We start from the raw sequence: 24,615 nt of genomic DNA, 5'->3' as shown, positions 1-24,615 counted from the left end.
AATGGGGGACCAGTAGGAAAATAGTATGAACATTTATTAACTTTCTACTGTAACATTTATTAACTCTTTATCTGGACAAAAGGAACACCTATGTGAGAATGCTGTTCATTGACTACAGCTTAGCGTTCAACACCATAGTACCCTCAAAGCTCATCCCCAAGCTAAGGATCCTGGGACTAAACACCTCCCTCTGCAACTGGATCCTGGACTTCCTGACAGGCCGCCCCCAGGTAGTGAGGGTAGGTAGCAACACATCTGCCACGCTGATCCTAAACACTGGAGCTCCCCAGGTGTGCGTGCTCAGTCCCCTCCTGTACTCCCTGTACACCCACGACTGCATGGCCAGGCACAACTCCAACACCATCATTAAGTTTGCTGACGACACAACAAGGGTAGGCCTGATCACCGACAATGACGAGACAGCCTATAGGGAGGAGGTCAGAGAATATTCTCCTGGTGCCAGAATAACAACCTATCTCTCAACGTAACCAAGACAAAGAAGATGATTGTGGACTACAGGAAAAGGAGCACCGAGCACGTCCCTATTCTCGTCGATGGGGCTGTAGTGGAGCAGGTTGAGAGCTTCAAATTCCTTGGTGTCCACATCAACAACAAACTAGATTGGTCCAAACACACCAAGACAGTCGTGAAGAGGGCACGACAAAGCCTATTCCCCTCAGGAAACTACAAAGATTTGGCATGGGTCCTGAGATCCTCAAAAGGTTCTACAGCTGCAACATCGAGAGCATCCTGACTGGTTGCATCACTGCATGGTCCGGCAATTGCTCGGCCTCCGACCGCAAGGCACTTCAGAGGGTAGTGCGTACGGCCCAGTACATCACTGGGGCAAAGCTGCCTGCTATCCAGGACCTCCACACCAGGCAGTGTCAGAGGAAGGCCCTAAAAATGGTCAAAGCCCCAGCCACCCCAGTCATAGACTGTTCTTTCTACTACTGCATGGCAAGCGGTACCGGTGTGCCAAGTATAGGACAAAAAGGCTTCTCAACAGTTTTTACCTCGAAGCCATAAGTGTTATGCAGGTGAATGAGGACCCAAAAGCGACTTGGCGAAAACAGAGTTTTTAATCCAGTAAAGTTACTTTACAAACAAAAGGCATAATACTACTCGTAATGACGAGAACAGACTGGAGACTTGATCAAGAACTGCAGGTTGCCTCGGGAAGGCACTTGAACGTAGCAGACTCAGACACCTGCTCACCACGCAGCATCTGAGGGAAACACGACACGACAGGGCAATACATAGACACAGCACGGTGAATAATAGACAAGGATCCGACAGGACAGGAACGGAAAACAAGGGAAGAAATAGGGACTCTAATCAGGGGAAAAGATAAGGAACAGGTGTGGGAAGACTAAATGATGATTAGGGGAATAGGAACAGCTGGGAGCAGGAACGGAACGATAGAGAGAGGAGAGAGAGGGAGGGGGAGAGAGAGGGATAGAAAAAGGGAACGAACCTAATAAGACCAGCAGGGGGAAACGAACAGAAGGGAAAGCATAATGACAAGACAATCTAAGACAAAACATGACAGTACCCCCACTCACCGAGCGCCTCCTGGCGCACTCGAGGAGGAATCCTGGCGGCAACGGAGGAAATCATCAATAAGTGAACGGTCCAGCACGTCCCGAGACGGAACCCAACTCCTCTCCTCAGGACCGTAACCCTCCCAATCCACTAAGTATTGGTGACCCCGTCCCGAGAACGCATGTCCATGATCTTACGTACCTTGTAAATAGGTGCGCTCTCGACAAGGACGGGAGGGGGGAGGGAAGACGAACGGGGGTGCGAAGAAAGGGCTTGACACAGGAGACATGGAAGACAGGATGGACGCGACGAAGATGTCGCGGAAGAAGCAGTCGCACAGCGACAGGATTGACGACCTGGGAGACACGGAACGGACCAATGAACCGCGGAGTCAACTTACGAGAAGCTGTCGTAAGAGGAAGGTTGCGAGTGGAAAGCCACACTCTCTGGCCGCAACAATACCTTGGACTCTTAATCCTGCGTTTATTGGCGGCTCTCACAGTCTGTGCCCTGTAACGGCAAAGTGCAGACCTCACCCTCCTCCAGGTGCGCTCACAACGTTGGACAAACGCTTGAGCGGAGGGAACGCTGGACTCGGCAAGCTGGGATGAGAACAGAGGAGGCTGGTAACCCAGACTACTCTGAAACGGAGATAACCCGGTAGCAGACGAAGGAAGCGAGTTGTGAGCGTATTCTGTCCAGGGAGCTGTTCTGCCCAAGACGCAGGGTTTCTGAAAGAAAGGCTGCGTAGTATGCGACCAATCGTCTGATTGGCCCTCTCTGCTTGACCGTTAGACTGGGGATGAAACCCGGAAGAGAGACTGACGGACGCACCAATCAAACGACAGAACTCCCTCCAAAACTGTGACGTGAATTGCGGGCCTCTGTCTGAAACGGCGTCTAACGGGAGGCCATGAATTCTGAACACATTCTCGATGATGATTTGTGCCGTCTCCTTAGCGGAAGGAAGTTTAGCGAGGGGAATGAAATGTGCCGCCTTAGAGAACCTATCGACAACCGTAAGAATCACAGTCTTCCCCGCAGACAAAGGCAGACCGGTAATGAAGTCTAGGGCGATGTGAGACCATGGTCGAGAAGGAATGGGGAGCGGTCTGAGACGACCTGCAGGAGGAGAGTTACCCGACTTAGTCTGCGCGCAGTCCGAACAAGCAGCCACGAAACGGCGCGTGTCACGCTCCTGAGTCGGCCACCAAAAGCGCTGGCGAATAGACGCAAGAGTGCCTCGAACACCGGGATGACCAGCTAACTTGGCAGAGTGAGCCCACTGAAGAACAGCCAGACGAGTGGAAACAGGAACGAAAAGGAGGTTACTAGGACAAGCGTGCGGCGACGCAGTGTGCGTGAGTGCTTGCTTAACCTGTCTTTCAATTCCCCAGACTGTCAACCCGACAACACGCCCATAAGGAAGAATCCCCTCGGGATCAGTAGAAGCCACAGAAGAACTAAACAGACGGGATAAGGCATCAGGCTTGGTGTTTTTGCTACCCGGACGGTAAGAAATCACAAACTCGAAACGAGCGAAAAACAACGCCCAACGAGCTTGACGGGCATTAAGTCGTTTGGCAGAACGGATGTACTCAAGGTTCTTATGGTCTGTCCAAACGACAAAAGGAACGGTCGCCCCCTCCAACCACTGTCGCCATTCGCCTAGGGCTAAGCGGATGGCGAGCAGTTCACGGTTACCCACATCATAGTTGCGCTCAGATGGCGACAGGCGATGAGAAAAATAAGCGCAAGGATGAACCTTATCGTCAGACTGGAAGCGCTGGGATAGAATGGCTCCCACGCCTACCTCTGAAGCGTCAACCTCGACAATGAATTGTCTAGTGACGTCAGGAGTAACGAGGATAGGAGCGGACGTAAAACGTTCTTTTAGAAGATCAAAAGCTCCCTGGGCGGAACCGGACCACTTAAAACACGTCTTGACAGAAGTAAGAGCTGTGAGAGGGGCAGCAACTTGACCGAAATTACGAATGAAACGCCGATAGAAATTAGCGAAACCTAAAAAGCGCTGCAACTCGACACGTGACCTTGGAACGGGCCAATCACTGACAGCTTGGACCTTAGCGGAATCCATCTGAATGCCTTCAGCGGAAATAACGGAACCGAGAAAAGTAACGGAGGAGACATGAAAAGAGCACTTCTCAGCCTTTACGTAGAGACAATTCTCTAAAAGGCGCTGTAGAACACGTCGAACGTGCTGAACATGAATCTCGAGTGACGGTGAAAAAATCAGGATATCGTCAAGATAGACAAAAACAAAGATGTTCAGCATGTCTCTCAGAACATCATTAACTAATGCCTGAAAAACAGCTGGCGCATTGGCGAGACCAAACGGCAGAACCCGGTACTCAAAATGCCCTAACGGAGTGTTAAACGCCGTTTTCCACTCGTCCCCCTCTCTGATGCGCACGAGATGGTAAGCGTTACGAAGGTCCAACTTAGTAAAGCACCTGGCTCCCTGCAGAATCTCGAAGGCTGATGACATAAGGGGAAGCGGATAACGATTCTTAACCGTTATGTCATTCAGCCCTCGATAATCCACGCAGGGGCGCAGAGTACCGTCCTTCTTCTTAACAAAAAGAACCCCGCCCCGGCCGGAGAGGAAGAAGGCACTATGGTACCGGCGTCAAGAGACACAGATAAATAATCCTCGAGAGCCTTACGTTCGGGAGCCGACAGAGAGTATAGTCTACCCCGAGGAGGAGTGGTCCCCGGAAGGAGATCAATACTACAATCATACGACCGGTGAGGAGGAAGGGAGTTGGCTCGGGACCGACTGAAGACCGTGCGCAGATCATGATATTCCTCCGGCACTCCTGTCAAATCGCCAGGTTCCTCCTGAGAAGTGGGGACAGAAGAAATGGGAGGGATGGCAGACATTAAACACTTCACATGACAAGAAACGTTCCAGGATAGGATAGAATTACTAGACCAATTAATAGAAGGATTATGACATACTAGCCAGGGATGACCCAAAACAACAGGTGTAAAAGGTGAACGAAAAATCAAAAAAAAATAGTCTCACTGTGGTTACCAGATACTGTGAGAGTTAAAGGTAGTGTCTCAAATCTGATACTGGGAAGATGACTACCATCTAAGGCAAACATGGGCGTAGGCTTGTCTAACTGTCTGAAAGGAATGTCATGTTCCCGAGCCCATGCTTCGTCCATGAAACAACCCTCAGCCCCAGAGTCAATCAAGGCACTGCATGTAGCACCCGAACCGGTCCAGCGTAGATGGACCGACATAGTAGTACAGGATCTAGATGAAGAGACCTGAGTAGTAGCGCTCACCAGTAGCCCTCCGCTTACTGATGAGCTCTGGCCTTTACTGGACATGAATTGACAAAATGTCCATCAAATCCGCAATAGAGGCACAGGCGGTTGGTGATCCTCCGTTCCCTCTCCTTGGTCGAGATGCGAATACCTCCCAGCTGCATGGGCTCAGTCTCTGAGCCAGAGGAGGGAGATGGTTGCGATGCGGAGCAGGGAAACACCGTTGACGCGAGCTCTCTTCCACGAGCTTGGTGACGAAGATCTACCCGTCGTTCTATGCGGATGGCGAGAGCAATCAAAGAGTCCACACTGGAAGGAACCTCCCGAGAGAGAATCTCATCTTTGACCACTGCGTGGAGTCCCTCCAGAAAACGAGCGAGCAGCGCCGGCTCGTTCCAGTCACTAGAGGCAGCAAGAGTGCGAAACTCTATAGAGTAATCCGTTATGGATCGATCACCTTGGCATAGGGAAGCCAGGGCCCTAGAAGCCTCCCTACCAAAAACTGAACGGTCAAAAACCCGAATCATCTCCTCTTTAAAGTTCTGGTAATTGTTAGAACAATCAGCCCTTGCCTCCCAGATAGCTGTGCCCCACTCTCGAGCCCGGCCAGTAAGGAGTGAAATGACGTAAGCAACCCGAGCTCTCTCGCTAGAGTATGTGTTGGGTTGGAGAGAGAACACAATATCACACTGGGTGAGAAAGGAGCGGCACTCCGTGGGCTGCCCGGAGTAGCAAGGTGGGTTATTAACCCTAGGTTCCGGAGGCTCGGCAGGCCAGGAAGTAACAGGTGGCACGAGACGAAGACTCTGGAACTGTCCAGAGAGGTCGGAAACCTGAGCGGCCAGGTTCTCCACGGCATGGCGAGCAGCAGACAATTCCTGCTCGTGTCTGCCGAGCATGGCTCCTTGGATCTCGACGGCAGTGTTACGAGCATCTGTAGTCGCTGGGTCCATTCCTTGGTCGGATCCTTCTGTTATGCAGGTGAATGAGGACCCAAAAGCGACTTGGCGAAAACAGAGTTTTTAATCCAGTAAAGTTACTTTACAAACAAAAGGCATAATACTACTCGTAATGACGAGAACAGACTGGAGACTTGATCAAGAACTGCAGGTTGCCTCGGGAAGGCACTTGAACGTAGCAGACTCAGACACCTGCTCACCACGCAGCATCTGAGGGAAACACGACACGACAGGGCAATACATAGACACAGCACGGTGAATAATAGACAAGGATCCGACAGGACAGGAACGGAAAACAAGGGAAGAAATAGGGACTCTAATCAGGGGAAAAGATAAGGAACAGGTGTGGGAAGACTAAATGATGATTAGGGGAATAGGAACAGCTGGGAGCAGGAACGGAACGATAGAGAGAGGAGAGAGAGGGAGGGGGAGAGAGAGGGATAGAAAAAGGGAACGAACCTAATAAGACCAGCAGGGGGAAACGAACAGAAGGGAAAGCATAATGACAAGACAATCTAAGACAAAACATGACAATAAGACTCCTGAACAGGTAGCCAAACGGTTACCCGGACTATTTGCATTGTGTGCCCCCCCAACCCCTCTTTTACACTGCTGCTACTCTCTGTTTATCTTATATGCATAGTCACTTTAAATATACATTCATGTATATACTACCTAAATTGGCCCGACCAACCAGTGCTCCCGCACATTGGCTAACCCGGGCAATCTGCATTGTGTCCCACCACCCACCAACCCCTCTTTTTACGCTTCTGCTACTCTCTGTTCATCATATATGCATAGTCATTTTAATGATACCTACATGTACATACTACCTCAATAAGCCTGACTAACAGGTGTCTGTATACAGCCTTGCTATTCTTTTTTCAAACGTCTTTTTACTGCTGTTTTATTTCTTTACTTACCTACACACACACACACACACACACACACACACACACACACACACACACACACACACACACACACACACACACACACACACACACACACACACACACACACACACACACACACACACACACACACACACACACACACACACACACACACACACACCTTTTTTTTCTTCCGCACCTGTAAGTAAGCATTTCACCTGTTGTATTTGGCGCACGTGACAAATACACTTTTGATTTGATTTGAAGTCGCTCTGGATAAGAGCATCTGCTAAATGAATAATATGTCAAATGTAATGATATAGGGAAGAGGGCTGGAGGGAAGGGGAATGGTTCACAGGGGGGTTCTGGGTGTGGAATGACCAATGGCTGGGTTTCATTCTTATTTTCTTTAAACAATGGCAAAGCTAGCTATTCTCTCTTGGGATTTGAAAGGCCTAAACTCTCCTATTAAACGTTCCAGCTGTCTTGATATCCGAGCAAAAAAAACATGATATAGCAATGCTCAAAGAAACACACCTGCTCCAAAAGGACTCACATAGAATAGAGAACCATTTTTACAAACTGGCTGCTTTTTCATCAGCCCCAAACAAAGCTAAAGGTAGTATCATAATGATACATAAGAAACTCAAAATGACCATCTTGGGTAAAGGCAGCAAAGATCAAGAAGGCAGTATCACTTTCCTTAAATATATCCACAATGGAAAGAAAATTGCCTTTATTAGTGTGCATGCTCCAAATTCATATGATGCTACGGTTTTTTGATTCTCTGAACACCATATTGTTAGAATTAAGTTAATTGCATCTGGTTATTGGGACAGACATGAATGCCATTTTGGACATGCGTGACAAATCTAATAAAACCAACTATGATCTACACACTACCAAGGCTCTCCAGCATATACTCTCTGATTACAACCTCATTGATGCCTGGCGGGCACATAATCCTAAAGCAAAAGAGTACACTTTCTACTCAAACAGGCATAAATCATTCTCACAAATCGATTTCATACTATTATTTACACCTCTATTCCCTTTAATTAAGAAAATCGAAATTCAACATGCTTACTATTGCCAACGTCAAATGTCAGAATCTCCTAAAAGAGCCACAAGATGGCGATTCAACATTTCATAATGACAAAATTCTACATTCTGTGAATTGAAATTGAACTAAATGAATTTATAATGATCAATAAAAAGTCAGTCGATGACATCCAGATTCTATGGGATGCCACCAAAGGTTTTATATATATATAAAAAAAGCAACTGAATTTGCATCTAAATCACAAAGAAAATATCAGATTTGGAAATGTTGTTAACTGTGTTAGAGCGGTCTCAACAAACACTATTTTCGGACCAGGTAGCTATTACTCTTTCCAAAGTCAAAACATAACTTAATTTATTGATAAGACAGAGAGCAGAATTAGTCATCCATCGAGTAAGAGTCAACCATTACTTTCATGGTAATCATTAATCATCCCAGTCGTTTGCTGACTAACAAGCTACGCAGTAATAATCAATTAGCTGATACAGTGAGTTTACAAAACATTAAGGACACCTGCTCTTTTCATGATATACACTGACCAGGTGAATCCAGGTGAAAGTTATGATCCCTTATTGATGTCACCTGTTAAATCAATGTAGATGAAGGGGAGGCGACAGTTAAAACAATTATTTTTAAGCCTTGAGTCAAATGAGACATGGATTGTATGTGCCATTCAGAGGGTGAATGGGCAAGACAACATATTGAAGTGTCTTTGAACAGGGTATGGTACTAGGTGCCAGGCACAAGGGTTTGAGTCAAGAACTACAGAGCAAAGGTTTTTCATGCTCAACAGTTTCCTGTGTGTATCAGGGAATGGTCCACCACCCAAAAGACATCCAACCAACTTAACACAACTGTGGGAAGCACTGAAGGGAAGAAAGGGAACAATATTAATAAGGTGTTCTTAATGTTTTGTACACTCAGTGTATAGCAACTATTGAATCTGAAACAGGAAATCAATCTGAAATCAATTACTATCAGAAACCAAATTAATAAAATATTCTCCCGCTTCTATAAAGAACGATACTCTTCTGATTGTAAATCCACAGACTAAGTCCTTTCTAACAGAATTAAGAACTCCTCTTCTCTCAACAGAGGAAGCCACCTCGCTGGGAGCCCAAATCTCTCTCAAAGAACTCAAAAGGGCATTGGATAGCATGAATACAAATCACCTGGATGGGATGGTGTCCTACTAACGTCCATTTAACATTTTGGAATCAATTAGGTCCATTATTGCTCTAAATGATAAATACAGCTGTTCACAAAGGCTCATTTGGGAGATGTAAATACAGCACAAATGTTGCTTTAATGAAATAAAAGGTAAGGATGCCACCCAGTGTTCTCACTATTGCCCGCTATCTTTGATAAACACAGATATTAAACTGTTTTCACACATTTTGGCATCCTTTTCAAGAGCCACATTTTTCACACTTACCAAAGTGGGTCAGTTAAAAATGTTTTATCCTCGGATAACCTCCTGCAAATATGACATATCTTAGATGCTTCATCAGAAACAACAGCTCCTTGAGCTGTATTAGCTCTCGATGTAGGAAAAGCTTTTCATAGACTAGAATGGTCATACCGCTGGTCTGTCTTGGAACATATGGGAATCGGCTCCAATTTCATTAATATGATTAAAATACTATATACCAATGCCTCAGCCATAGCTATATCAGGAAATATCTGCTTTGCTCCGTTATTTACATAAGTATTCAGACCCTTTACTATGAGACTGGAAATTGAGTTCAGGTGCATCCTGTTTCCATTGATCATCCTTGAGGTGTTTTTACAACTTGATTGGAGTTCACCTGTGGTAAATTCAATTGATTGGACATGATTTGAAAAGGCACACACCTGTCTATATAAGGTGTCACAGTTGAAAGTGCATGTCAGGGCAAAAACCAATCCATGAGGTCGAAGGAATTGTCCGTAGAGCTCCGAGACAGGATTGTGTCGAGGCATAGATCTGGGGAAGGGTGCCAAAACATGTCCCCCGCATTAAAGGTCCCCAAGAACACAGTGGCCTCCATCATTCTTAAATGGAAGAAGTTTGGAATCACAAAGACTCTTCCTAGAGCTGCCAAACTGAGCCAAGTTGAAGCCTCTCCTTGTTCGGGCGATGCTCGGCGGTCAACGTCACCGGTCTTCTAGCCATCATTGATCCATTTTTCATTTTCCATTGGTTTTGTCTTGTCTTCCTACACACCTGGTTTCAATCCCATTCATTACCTGTTGTGTATTTAACCCTCTGTTATGGTTTGTTATTCAGTGTTGTGTTATTTTTGTATTGGTGCGTTTATTGTTATTAAATAACTCCATTACACTCAGTTTGATTTTCCTGCGCCTGACTTCCCTGCCACCTATACACACGACACTGACAGTAGCGTCATATCCAAGAAGACTCAATGCTGTAATCGCTTGCAAAGGTGCTTCAACAAAGTACTGAATAAAAGGGTCTGAATACTTAAGCAAATTATAATTTCAGTTTTGAAAAATGTCTGAAAACCCGTTTTTGCTTTGTCATTATGGGGTATTGTGTGTAGATGTGGGGGAGAAAAACAATTGAATCCATTGTAGAATAAGGCTGTAACGTAACAAAATGTGGAAAAAGTGAAGGGTTCTGAATGCTTTCTGAATGCCCCGTATATCCCTTAAATAATGTCAACTACGCTTCTGTCCTTTTATTGCACTAATCATTTCTACTTGGAGCAAAATGTAATAACAATGTAACTGGGAATCAAAATGGCATGCCCCTACACCATAATTTCACAATAATGTCTTGCGATCTGTAGGGCAGCCTTTTGCATCCCCCTACTGGTCCAAATGTAGAATCTGTACCTTTACCGATATTATGGACAGTACTGGTTTGAGAACATTCCAAAATTAGGAAAATAGGCGTGGTGGGGGCATGGTTTCCGGGTGGGGAGGAGGATGTGGGGTGGTGGATGGGGAATGAAGAATGGGTTGGGGTTATTTTTGGATACATTTCTTTAATAGTTTTTTTGTACCTGTAACCCCCCCCCCCCTTTGGAAAATATGGCCAAAAGCAAATACAAATTCAAATAAGTAAAACAAATCTATTAACATACTTTACAAATCAATAGTGCAGTTATTTTAATAATACTGTTGGAACAAGTAATCAGATAACAATCAAACAAATACTAATACATAAACACATCCAAAGATAAACTACAACACATAAATATTCAGACAAAAGCTGTTAGTAACTTTAAAGACTGTACTTCACACTAGCAGTGAGAAATTGTTTGGCTCAAATCCCTTTACCCAATAACATAATCTGAATCTTGTCATCTCCAAAACAGAGATGTTTGAAATAAACATTGCTGAAACGACAATTTGGGTAAAGACTGGGAGTAGTGGAGCCATATACATGTATATTCTCTATATTGTTTGGCTCTGAGGAGAATAAGTTGAGAAAAGTGGCTGTTCACCCGCTATCATCTAGAAGGCAAGGTCAGTACAGGTGCATCAAAGCTGAGACTGAGACTGAAAAACAGCTTCAATCTAAAGGCCATCAGACTGTTAAATAGCCATCACTAGCACAGAGAGGCTGCTGCCTACATACACGACTTGAAATCAATAGCCACTTTAATAAATGGAACTCTCGTCACTTTAATAATGTTTTCATACCTTGCATTATTCATCTCATATGTATATTCTTGTAAGGACCAACGCTGTGAGGTGAGAAGGGAGTGAACAGGGAGTGAACATTCAATAAATAACGGACATGAAACAAACACGGACAGCGTCAGGACAGGGAAAACAAAACAACATTAATGCTGACACAAACTCAGGAAAAGACATATAGAGGAGGCAATCAACAAAGTGAAGGAGTCCAGATGAGGCCAATATTGCGCTGAAGTGCGTAATGATGGTGACAGGTGTGCGTAATGATGAGCAGCCTGGCACCCTCGAGTGCCAGGGAGGGGGAGTAGGCGTGACAATACCCCCCCCCGCCGTCATGACATGGTGTGAAAGCCTGCCAAGCCAAATAAAGCAAGGAAACCTCTCGAGCCAGCTAAGGCATGGGAGCCCAACAAACCAACTGAGGCATCCCCGGGTTCCTCCGGCAACGGCACCTGGACCCGACGTCACCAGAAAAAAATAATAATAATACTCCCTGATGCTTCAAATTGGGGTGTTAGCATTCTGTAAGGACAGACGCTGGGAGACGAGAAGCAAGTACAGGGAGTGAACATTTAATAAACAACTGACAAGAAACAAACAAGGACAGCGTCTGGACGGGGAAAACATAGAGACAATAATGCTGACACAGGGAACAAACTGAGGAACAGACAGATATAAAAGTGGCAATCAACAAAGTGAAGGAGTCCAGGTGAGTCCAATATTGCGCGGACACACGTAATAATGGTGACAGGTGTGCGTAATGATGGGGAGCCTGGCTCTCTTGAGCATCAGGGAGGGGGAGCAGGTGGAGGCATGACAATACTGTATTATAAACTGGGTGGTTCGAGCCCTGAATGCTGATTGGCTGACAGCCGTGGTATATCAGACCGTATACCACGGGTATGACAAACCATTTATTTTGACTGTTCTAATTACATTTGTAAACAGTTTATAATACCAATAAGCCACCTCAGTGGTTTGTGGTATATTGCCAATATACCACGGCTAAGGGATGTGTCCAGGCACTCTGCGATGCGTTGTGCATAAGAACAGCCCTTAGCCGTGGTATATTGGCCATATACCACACCTCCTCGGGCCTTATTGCTTAATTCTATACTGTCTACTGTATCTTAGTCTATGCTGCTCTGACATTGCTCGTCCATATATTTATATACTCTTAATTCCATTCCTTTACTGTGTGTATTAGGTATTTGTCGTGAAATGGTTAGATATTACTTGTTAGATATTGCTGTCGGAACTAGAAGCACAAGCATTTCGCTACACCTGCAAATAACATCTGCTAAATACGTGTATATGACCAATAACATTTGATTTGAAAAATATTTTGGGGAATGCTCACAATCACTTTAAGATATGAGGCTGACCTTCCACTAGTTCACCAGTAGAGGACAATATAGAGACAGCCATTGTCCTTCCTCACTAGTCTCTTCCCACAGCTGCCATTAGTCTGGCCAGCTAAACTTCTCCTTCTCGAAGTCACAGGTACAGCCAAACCTAAATCTAACTGGGTTCAGTCTTCTTCAATGTGAATCCTCTGTAGCTCAGTTGGTAGAGCATGATGCTAGCAACGCCAGGACAGTGGGTTTGATTCCTGGGACCACCCATACTTAAAATGTATGCACGCATGACTGTAAGCTGCTTTGGATAAAAGCGTGTGTTAAATGGCATATATTATTATATGTTACATTGAAATGTATGCAAGATCATCATTATAACAGTTATCACTCCACTAATACAGTGTCTTACAGCATCTTGATATGTACATATTTACAAGCAAGGCACGTCTTCACATGAGTTGTTCATTGGCAATGCTGCTAAAGTAACAAGAACCCTAAACCAGGTGACTCTCAGGGCTCTCCCGTCCATCGGTTCCATGGTTACCAAGCTGATGATAATAAGAATACTAAATACTAAGTGCCACTAAGTGCCAGCTGGAGTGAAACCAACTGTGTGGTGTTTCTTTGTGTTTAGCTAGGAAGGAGGCGGGGTTCAATCTTAAGGGACAGCTCATACAAAGTGTCATCGTCCATCACCAGAGTCCTATCCAGCAGGAATTGAGTAACCTGGGAGAGAGTAAGTAAGCATTTCATGGTAAAGTCTACACCTGATTTATTCGGCGCATGTGACAAAAAACAACTCCATTGATCGACTGTGTAGTGTGTGTTACCTTGGCTTGGTGCTCTATCCTGTAGGGCGCACCCTGGAACTGACGGATCTCTCTGATGATGTGAGACATCTGGAACAGAGACAAGAGACATGAGACAAAATGAGAGAGATACAGGCAGAGTGATTGACTGTGTGTGTGTGTGTGTGTGTGTGTGTGTGTGTGTGTGTGTGTGTGTGTGTGTGTGTGTGTGTGTGTGTGTGTGTGTGTGTGTGTGTGTGTGTGTGTGTGTGTGTGTGTGTGTGTGTGTGTGTGTGTGTGTGTGTGTGTGTGTGTGTGCGTGCGTATGTTTACCATCCTCATCTTGGAGAAGTTGACAAGTCCCTCCTCAGTGAAGTTGGGTGTTGCCTCTTCGATGAAGGCCAAGTCAGTCAGATACATCCCCAGGTAGGGCACACATGGAGGGTTGCAGCTGCACATACATCAATCCATCAATCAATATTCACATAATGTTCATGCTTTTACTAACTTATCACAAAGTCCTTAGTGATAAGCTAGGAGTAAATCCCCAGAGACACACTTTCACCCTTTTTCCCTCCTTACTTTTTTAGGGTTTCTCTCAGGTTCTTGAATCGGCCTTCTGATGACACGGTCTTCTGTAGCCTGCTCATCAGTGACTTGGTCTGTTTGCAGACTTTGGCCCATGTCTTCTTCAGCCTGTAGATGGCGCTGCGGTTGAGAGCTGAGGTGATCTCCAGAACTCCATTATAGTTGTTGAGGCAGCGACAGATACCAGCCACAGCCAACCACTTCTCTATAGAGTTAGCCCTGGAGCCCACGTCTGTATGGGCAATGATCTGAGACGCTACCAGGTTACTCATCTAGAGCAGGACAAAACAGAGGAGGTGAGAGAAATGGGGGGTGGGAAAGAGGCAGAGTTAAAGAAAAGACGGGATAAAGAGATATGTTAAGATATGAATTTAGATCTGAAGTGCTGTCTGGTATAGAGCTATAGAGTATAGATCTGTTTTAAATCTTACATCATTAAAGTGCTGACTGGTCTTCATGATGTATGGAGTTCTCTCCAACTTGTCCAGCTTCATCCAGCCCTGGCCCAGAAACTCTCTGGTGGACACAGAACAAACCACAATTATGCAAAAACAACAACAGCACAACAATCCTATTCTCTGATGTATATATACTCACTCGAATATATACTCACTCGTAAGGGATGCTCCTGAACACAATGTGGTCTAGCAGGGTGATCTGTTCAGCCAGCTCCATCGCAGACAGAGAATCAAAACACTCTGCTTTGGGACACTCCGTCTGTTAAACCAATATTCAATTGGTTGATATATTTTCAAAGTGCCACAAACAGTATTCCATGTCTATACTCTCTCCACTATGAACTGTATACTCTGGGCTTGTTGACAGCTAATATACACAAGGACACAGTGGACTTATGTGGTTCTACAGGGGATAAAACCTGGTTAACATGGTGCATGTCAAATACCTTACAGTATATAAGCTGAGCTTGATTTATTTTCCCTGTAAAATAGAAGCAATGGAGTTCTCAAAAGTGCAACTCTATACTGAACAAAAATATAAAGGCAACATGCAACAATTTCAAAGATTTTACTGAGGTACAGTTCATATGAGGAAATGTGTCAATTGAAATAAATTCATGAGGCCCTAATCTATGGATTTCACATGACTGGGAATAGATATTCATCTGTTGGTCACAGATACCTTTAAAAAATGGGCCTCACAATGGGCCTCAGGATCTCATCATGGTATTTTTGTGCATCATAATTGCCATCGATAAAATGCAATTGTGTTCATTGTCCATAGTTTTGCCTGCCCATACCATAAATTAACATTAAATTATCTGGCAACAGCTCTGGTGGACATTCCTGCAGTCAGCATGCCAATTGGTCCTGTGTAGCTCAGTTGGTAGAGCATGGCGCTCTACCAACTGGGTAGTGGGTTTGTGGGTAGTGGGTTCGATCCCCGGGACCACCCATACGCAGAATGTATGCACACATGACTGTAAGTCGCTTTGGATAAAAGCGTCTGCTAAATGGCATATATTAATTGCATGTTCCCTCAAAACTTGAGACATCTGTGGCATTGTGTTGTGTGACAAAACAAAGGTGACGTACGTAACCATGGTTATGTGAGCTATATGGACCACTCCAATATATGGGTATCACTCCACGGCAGAGGGATACATCTGAGGTGAGGATTTACAGATTTACTCCCGTGTCCACCTGTGTCATGGCTGGGTTCTGCCTCATATATATATATATATATATATATATATATATATAAACCCCATGGCTGTGACACACGTTCTCTACATCATTTTCGATGCGCCTCTAGCACTGTAGAGGATTGGAGTGATCCATATAGCTCACGTAACCTTCGTTATGTTTCACTATATTGGATCACTCCAATATATTGGTATACCTGTACCAGATTTTGTCGGTGCTAGAGGAACCTGGCCAGCCAACGGCGAAGTCCCAGCGCGGGACCAAGATGCAGGGGCCATCAATGTGGAAGGAGATCCCGGCACAGTCCCCAAAAGGGGAGGCGACGCCCAGGACCGCTGACCCAACCGCAGAGGGAGGTGCCACATTCACCCGATAGTACCTAGCAAAGGTTCAAGAGGAAGCCCAGCTGGCCGCAGCACAGATATCAGCGAGGGGCACTCCTCTCAGTAGAGCCCAGGACGCAGCCACACCTCGTGTTGAATGTGCCACCAAAGATCCCAGCACTGGCCTTCCAGCCAGGCAGTATGCTGTCGTAATCATGTTCACGATCCAGTGAGAGAGCCTCTGCTTTGACAGCTCAGCCCCCAGGACTCCCTCACCATAGCAGACAAAGAGCTGGTCTGTTGTTCTCACTGACCGTGTCCGCTCCACCTAGGCAGCCGTTGGTGCCGTTCAGCGGCCAAGCCCAAAAACTGAGGCGGTATGGTCTCAGATGCCACAGAGTCCCCCCAGCCTGAGACAGCAATATGTCCAGCACAGCCTGTATCAGCGGAAAAGAGGGAAATGCGTAAAGCTCCAGCCCTGGCCAACCGTGAGCCAGAGAACTCAAGCCCAGAAGCCCTGGTGGCTCTGAAATGGAGTACCACAGGGGGCAGTGTGCATTGTCCATGGAGGAAAACATGTCCACCTGCCCACTCCCAAACTTGTCCCACAGGTGCTGCACCACCTGAGGATGTAGGCTCCTGTCCCAAGGTGGTGGGCCCTCCCTTGAGAGCATATCTGCTGCCACATTCAGGAAGCCAGGTACGTGCACTGCGTGTAGAGATGCTAGACATCCCTGACCCCAGAGAAGGAACTCCCGTGCCATAAGATGGAGGAGGTGGGACACCTCAGTCCACCCTGATGGTTGATGTAAGCCACCACTGTGGTGTTGTCCGTTCTCACCAGGACATGTATTCCTTCAAATGTGGAAGGAAAGACAGCAGGGCCAGCATTACAGCTCGAAGCTCTAGTGTATTGATGAGCCTGCCGCTCCAAGGGGGTAGCCAACAGCCGATGGCCGACCTGCCCTTGGTCACACCCCCCCAGCCAATCTGGAAGGCATCTGTGCTGACCAGCTCCCGGTGGCATATCCTCAGCATCTCCACCCCACCTGAGAGAAAGGAGCAACAGCGCCACCTCAATAATGCCCTTAGGCACTGTGCAGTCACCCGCAGCTGGCGGTTATGGTGGTGCTTCGGGTGCTTGCTGGTGGGAGGTCGCCGTCAGCAAGCCCAATAGGTGGGGATAACACCCGCCCCTGCCGAAAGTGGTCAAGGCAAGATAAGATCGCCTGAACCCTTCTGGTGGGCAGGCGTGCTCTCGTGAAGACTGAGTCCAGTTCCATGCCGATGAAGGCCACCTTCTGGGTGGGTGTCAGACAACTCTTCTTGGCGTTTACAGTAAAGCCCAGCCTGCCGATGTGGGTCAGGAACATGTCTCTGTCTGACAGGACCTGGGTTCTGGTCGGGGCACAAATCAGCCAATCATCCAGGTAATTGAGGATCAACAATCATCGGGACGTGAGAGGTGCCAGGACAGTGTCCTTGCACTTTGTGAAAGTGTGGGGTACCAAGGAGAGGCCGAATGGAAGAAACATGAATTTGTAAGCTGTCCCTTCGAAAGTGAATCGGAAGTACTGCCAATGAGCTGGGTGAACAGGAACATGGAAGTATGCATCCCTTGGGTCCAGCATCACAAACCACTGGTCCCTGGACACGGCCTGCAACACACAGGCTGGGGACAGCATGTGGAACCTCAGTACCTTCAAGTACCCACTGAGGTTGCGGAGGTCCAGAATCGGTCGAAACCCTCCGTCTCTTTTTGGGACTACAAAATAAGTGGAGTAGAACCCACCTAGCCGTTCTGATGTCTCGATCCTGAGGATGGCACCCTTGTCCAGGAGTGAGGAGATCTCCAGACCCAGGGTTTTCTTCAGGGTGTCGGCCACCGTGGTGACACGAAAGCCCCTGAAGGACAGGGGCAGGCACCGAAATTAGAGTCGGTACCCCTCAAGCATTGTGGATATCACCCAGGTGGACTCCACACCCTCCTCCTACTTTGCCCTTTGAGTCTGTGAGAAGCGGAAGGGTGTGTCAGGGGTCCTGCTGGGGCCTGTCTCACCTCTGGTGCCGCGGGCACTTGGGTCCCCCAAGCATGTCCCTATGGCGGCGACGGTTGACAGGTTGTTGCTCAAACGCACACTGTGCCCCTCACTGCTGTCGTCCCTCAGCACCAGGCGATGGGGCAGGAGAGAGGCCCCACCGTCATTAGGTTAGAGGTGGGTGGCGACGGTCCGTCTGCCTTGATCCCGGGGCCTGAGGATGCGGCATGAACCGTCTCAGGGTCTCCCAGTCCCTACGAACCTTATCGGTCTGCTCCAGAATGTCATCAACCCCTGGGCCAAACGTCAGCCCTGAGGTGATGGGGAGAGTGGCAAATGTGCTCTGGAGAGCAGCTGGCAGACGGGATTGGGCCAGCCAGAGCTGGAGCCAGGAGGTAACCACCCGCACCATGGCCCGTACGTTGATGCGTACGGAGCATGGAAAGCAGGCAAGACACTTCGCTTCCCAGAGGAACACTTCTGTACCCTCCTGCAGCCGGTGCAACAGAGTCTGCAAGAAGGCCTGCAGCAGCATTGCTGCGTTAGTAAGGCGACCAAGAGAGCAGAGGGACCCATATATGGCTTTCAAGGCCGGATCAAAGACTCTGGGGTGTCCCGGCTTCAGTCGCGGGTTTCATACTATAATCTACCCGCCCGGGAGGACCATGGCAGCTATCATGTTGTCCATGGTCGGGTACTCCCAGAAGCCGAGTGACTCTGCGCCCGCAACATAACTCCATGGTCCAGTCTCTGCTGTGAGTTGGAAGCACCCCCTGGCAGAGGCCCAGCTCTCCTGCAAGGCCTCGCGGAACTCAGCAGAGATGGGGACAGATGGAGAGTCATTACTGTTCACCAGTTTGATGTCCAGTGCAGTGGCTACCCGAGTGAGTAGGTTACTCATAACCTCTAGAGCAACTGGGGGCGATGAAGCCCCGCTGCCGGCTTCTGATGGCCTGGTAGCCCCGCTCACGGTGTTGAACAGTGCCAGCATTGTCCCCCAGGAACAGCTTATCACTGGCCAACAGATAACAGCTGTCGTTGCCATCAAAGCTATAAACCCCCCATCCAAGACTGGCAGCAGATGGGCTCTGCCTGCGGCGGCTCCGGTCACGCTTACTGGGAGGGGTATTGGGCCAGTAGAGGGACTAACAGCTCGCTGGCGCACCACTCCTGAGGGAGGGAGCTTGTCCCCAGCCTGAGCCTGGCCTCCAATCACGCCAGGCGCAGGCGTTCTGAGAACACCACACAAAACAGGCATCCAGTAGGGGTGCCACCGCCCTCTTCGCGTGGCTCAAACCCAGGCAGTGCATTCACAAGGTATGCAGATAGATCCCCAGGGCGATGCCACCATCACACCTGTCACATAGGGAGGCCATGAGCTCAGCCAAGTCAACAAGGCCACGGAGCAGGGGTCAGACGCTCTGGGAAAGCTTATGTCGTGACCTGCTTGGAGGAATAGGAACACGGTGAGGGATAAATTATCCAGTACCTCTGCAAAAAACAGGGACGACTCGTGTGGGAAAAACAGACAGACAAAAAAACAGCAACCAGTTAACCTCTTGCTCCTACCTGACACGCAGGCGTACCATCTAGACATCTGGAAATGCAAATGCGCTATGCTAAATGCAAATAGTACTAGTTAAAACTCAAACGTTCATTAAAATACACATGCAGGGTATTGAATTAAAGCTACACTCGTTGTGAATCCAGGCAACAAGTCAGATTTTTAAAATGCTTTTCGGCGAAAGCATGAGAAGCTATTATCTGATAGCATGTAACACCCCAAAAGACCCGCAGGGGACGTAAACAAAATAATTAGCATAGTCGGTGCTACACAAACCGCACAAATAAAATATAAAACATTCATTACCTTTGACCATCTTCTTTGTTGGCACTCCTAGATGTCCCATAATCACTATTGGGTCTTTTTTCCGATTAAAATCGGTCCATATATAGCCGAGATATCGATCTATGAAGACTGTGTGATAAACGAAAAAAAATAGCGTCTTATAACGTCACGTCATTTTTTTAATTAAAAAAGTTGACGATAAACTTTCACAAAACACTTATAAATACTTTTGTAATGCAACTTTAGGTATTAGTAAACGTTAATAAGCGATCAAATTGATCACGAGGCGATGTATATTCTATAGGGGTACGTCTGGAAATAATGTCCGGGTAAATCTCAACCAAAATATCCGGTCCGAGACCTGAAGAAATCGGCTGTCTCTTCTTCGTTTGACCAAGAAACAAAGCCTAGGCAAATGACAAGACTGTTGACATCGTGTGGAAGCTGTAGGAATTGCAATCTCGGCTCCAGGTAATTTGCTTTCCCATAGACAATTCATGCAAGTGGCGCATTGATATATTTTCCAATTTTCAGTGATCAGATTTTCCTGCGCTTTTCGATGAAACGCACGTTCTGTTATAGTCACAGCCGTGATTTAACCAGTTTTATAAACGTCTGAGTGTTTTCTATCCACACATACTAATCATATGCATTACTATATTCCTGGCATGAGCAGCAGGGCGCTGAAATGTTGTGCGATTTTTAACAGAATGTTCGAAAAAGTAGGGGGTAGGAGTAACAGGTTAATGGATTTGATTTATTTGTCTTTTTGTTTTTACGACAACTGCAATATTACCTAGCCAGTTTAATATCCAAGCAGTAAAACACCATATGATGGAGTAACTCCATTAAGTTACTCCAAAGTAATGTTTCAACATAGTGGAAAGCCCATCACTATAATCTTACACTCTGCAGGAGAAAGAAGAAGAAAAAACCCTGCAGGGTAATTAGCAGAGAACCAAGCAGCATGTTAAAGCAATTCACAACACACACATATTTTTTTTAATTTTTATTTTATTTCACCTTTATTTAACCAGGTAGGCTAGTTGAGAACAAGTTCTCATTTGCAACTGCGACCTGGCCAAGATAAAGCATAGCAGTGTGAACAGACAACACAGAGTTACACATGGAATAAACAATTAACAAGTCAATAACACAGTAGAAAAAATGGGCAGTCTATATACAATGTGTGCAAAAGGCATGAGGAGGTAGGCGAATAATACAATTTTGCAGATTAACACTGGAGTGATAAATGATCAGATGGTCATGTACAGGTAGAGATATTGGTGTGCAAAAGAGCAGAAAAATAAATAAATAAAAACAGTATAAAAACAGTATGGGAATGAGGTAGGTGAAAATGGGTGGGCTATTTTCCTATAGACTATGTACAGCTGCAGCGATCGGTTAGCTGCTCGGATAGCTGATGTTTGAAGTTGGTGAGGGAGATAAAAGTCTCCAACTTCAGCGATTTTTGCAATTCGTTCCAGTCACAGGCAGCAGAGTACTGGAACGAAAGGCGGCCAAATGATGTGTTGGCTTTAGGGATGATCAGTGAGATACACCTGCTGGAGCGCGTGCTACGGATGGGTGTTGCCATCGTGACCAGTGAACTGAGATAAGGCGGAGCTTTACCTAGCATGGACTTGTAGGACAAGCAATTGGGCAAGTTGTGTCAGGTAAATTACAGTTTGTGGCAGCAAGAGCCTCTATTCTAATGGATGCACACAGTCATAGTGTAACGCTAACGAAACACAAGTACGACAAACCACAGGCGGAAGATACAGATCACTCAAGAGGAGGGGCTGGCCATGTGGCCAGCTGTTCCAGGCTGCAAACAGCCAGTGAGTAAACTTCCACGCAAGATATTACACTTACCAGTGACCTACCAAGCGAACTTCAGAAAGTCCGTACCTCAAACCATACGGACGTGTCACGCCTTGGTCTTAGTATTTTGTGTTTTCTTTAATTATTTGTTCAGGCCAGGGTGTGACATGGGGTTATTGTATTGTCTTATTGGGGTTTTGTAGGCATTGGGATTGTGGTTGATTAGGGGTGTGTCTAGTATAGGCTTGGCTGCCTGAGGCGGTTCTCCATCAGAGTCAGGTGATTCTTGTTGTCTCTGATGGGGAACCGTATTTAGGTAGCCTGGGTTTCACTGTGTATTTCGTGGGTGATTGTTCCTGTCTCTGTGTAGTTTCACCAGATAGGCTGTAATTAGGTTTCACGTTCCGTTTGTTGTTTTGTATTTGTATAGTTATTTCATGTGTCGGTTTTTTTATTAAAGCCATGAGTAACCACCACGCTGCATTTCGGTCCGACTCTCTTTCTACAAACGAAGAACGCCGTTACAGGACATCCCCGAGAAAATGAAATAGAACGTGTGTCGCGGCCATGGGGCCTATATATAGGGGTGGACCCCAGCCGTGACACAGGTGTAAACGGGAGAAAATCTGTAAAACCTCACCTCGGATGTGTCCCTCCGCCGCGGAGTGATCCAATATAGTGAAACATAACTGCTCATTTCAGAGTGGCCTTTTACACTCCCCAGCATATGCTGCACCTGTGTAATGATAATGCTGTTTAATCAGCTTCTTAATATGCAACACCTGTCAGGTGAATGGATTATCTTGGAAAAGGAGAAATGCTCACTAACAGGGACGTAAGCAAATTTGTGCACATAATTTGAGAGAAATAAGCTTTTTGTCCGTGTGATCTTGCATTTATATTTTGTTCAGTGTTTGAATAAAGCTCACCTCAAATACTTCTAAATGCATTCTAAAGTATTTGAAATAATGTATTAGTTGGGTCTTCAGGGGACAGGCTCCACCACAATACACACCAATACAACTGATTTGTTCTGATTCCTTACGGAGACAACCTTTTCACACAGACTATATCGAGACAACGTCCCTAGACCATGTCTTACCAGGATGAAGTGGAGCAGTGGACTTCTCTGCTCTAAAGTCAGCATTCCAAATTACATCACCATTTATTTACTGACTCAACATAGTGTTACCACTACATCCCTGTAAATTAAACGGCTTAGCATCGAATCTAGATAGTATTTATGTGTGTGATTGAACCATACTTACCATCTGTAGGATGTCTTCTATCTTAAGTTGAGCATCATCTTGATCATCTTGAGAAATGGCACTGAGGGACAAGCAGAGTCTCATTAATAAATATAATAGTGGAGGGGGGCTATGGTTTTGCTATCCTTATGGGGACCATTTTGCCGGTCTCCACAAAGAAAAAGGCTATTTTAGGCTTAGGGTTACAATTAGGGTTAAGAGCTATGGTTAGGAGTTAGGGTTAGGTTTAGGTGTAAGGAAAAATAGGATTTTGAATGGGAATAAAATTGTTTGGTCCCCACAAGGATAGTAAAACAAATGTGTGTATTTGTGTGTGTGTTAGCATGTGTGTGTGTGTGTGTGTGTTAGCATGTGTGTGTGTGTGTGTGTTAGCATGTGTGTGTGTGTGTGTGTGTGTGTTAGCATGTGTGTGTGTTAGCATGTGTGTGTGTGTGTGTGTGTGTGTGTGTGTGTGTGTGTGTTAGCATGTGTGTGTGTGTGTTAGCATGTGTGTGTGTGTGTGTGTGTGTGTTAGCATGTGTGTGTGTGTGTGTTAGCATGTGTTTGTGTGTGTGTTAGCATGTGTGTGTGTGTGTTAGCATGTGTGTGTGTGTGTGTGTGTGTGTGTTAGCATGTGTGTGTGTGTGTGTTAGCATGTGTGTGTGTGTGTGTGTTAGCATGTGTGTGTGTGTGTGTTAGCATGTGTGTGTGTGTGTGTGTGTGTGTGTGTGTGTTAGCATGTGTGTGTGTGTGTGTTAGCATGTGTGTGTGTGTGTGTGTTAGCATGTGTGTGTGTGTGTGTTAGCATGTGTGTGTGTGTGTGTTAGCATGTGTGTGTGTGTGTGTTAGCATGTGTGTGTGTGTGTGTTAGCATGTGTGTGTGTGTGTGTGTGTTAGCATGTGTGTGTGTGTGTGTGTGTTAGCATGTGTGTGTGTGTGTGTTAGCATGTGTGTGTGTGTGTTAGCATGTGTGTGTGTGTGTGTTAGCATGTGTGTGTGTGTGTGTTAGCATGTGTGTGTGTGTTAGCATGTGTGTGTGTGTGTGTGTGTTAGCATGTGTGTGTGTGTGTATGTACTTTAGCACAGTGGTTCCCATCCTTTTTCGGTTACTGAACCACCAACTACATTTTGCTCTGCCTGGAATACCCTGGAAGTACCCATTCATGTGAATTTGACCAGTCTGCCTATGGTCTTGTGAGTCTTCTCAAGTACTCCATGTGGATAGGCCAAGTACCCCCAGGGGTCCTAGTACCCCTGGTTGGGAACAAATTCTTTAGCATGTGCATGTGTTGTGTGTGTGTGCCAGTTGCGGTCAGTGCTGTTTAAGATGAGGGAGGATGATTATTATTTTTCATGAGCATGGCCTTATTTCCAATATAGCATATTGGATTGTATTGGACTGTCATTCATATATTGGACTGTCATTCATATTCCATTCACCCAGTTCAATGTAACATTGATAGGTTTAGGCTACTACATGATACTCAAATGTTTCCCTATACCCATCATGAGGTTGCTACAACCT

General features: G+C 46.2%; 1 protein-coding gene across 6 annotated transcripts in view; it reads right to left on the bottom strand.

The window, feature by feature from the left end:
• Window positions 1-12,625: 12,625 nt before the first annotated feature.
• The window catches only part of LOC123999349 (ras-specific guanine nucleotide-releasing factor 2-like), an 80,893-nt gene continuing 68,903 nt past the window's right edge, over window positions 12,626-24,615 (bottom strand). For 4 of the 6 annotated variants that reach the window (XM_046305008.1, XM_046305007.1, XM_046305005.1 and 1 more), the window contains 8 exons: window positions 23,112-23,172; window positions 22,484-22,579; window positions 14,758-14,861; window positions 14,576-14,660; window positions 14,139-14,416; window positions 13,890-14,007; window positions 13,599-13,667; window positions 12,626-13,494 (listed from right to left, as the gene is read on the bottom strand). In XM_046305008.1, the coding sequence (XP_046160964.1) occupies window positions 13,399-13,494; window positions 13,599-13,667; window positions 13,890-14,007; window positions 14,139-14,416; window positions 14,576-14,660; window positions 14,758-14,861; window positions 22,484-22,579; window positions 23,112-23,172 (907 nt within the window). In that variant the 3' untranslated portion in view covers window positions 12,626-13,398. The remainder of the gene's footprint in view (window positions 13,495-13,598; window positions 13,668-13,889; window positions 14,008-14,138; window positions 14,417-14,575; window positions 14,661-14,757; window positions 14,862-22,483; window positions 22,580-23,111; window positions 23,173-24,615) is intronic. The other 2 variants (XM_046305010.1, XM_046305009.1) reach the window with 1 other exon arrangement.

This window comes from Oncorhynchus gorbuscha, linkage group LG16 (assembly GCF_021184085.1).
Source record: "Oncorhynchus gorbuscha isolate QuinsamMale2020 ecotype Even-year linkage group LG16, OgorEven_v1.0, whole genome shotgun sequence".
Taxonomy (NCBI): Eukaryota; Metazoa; Chordata; class Actinopteri; order Salmoniformes; family Salmonidae; genus Oncorhynchus; species Oncorhynchus gorbuscha.
Note: the sequence above shows the minus strand (reverse complement) of the source record. Positions and strands in the feature narration are given on the sequence as shown.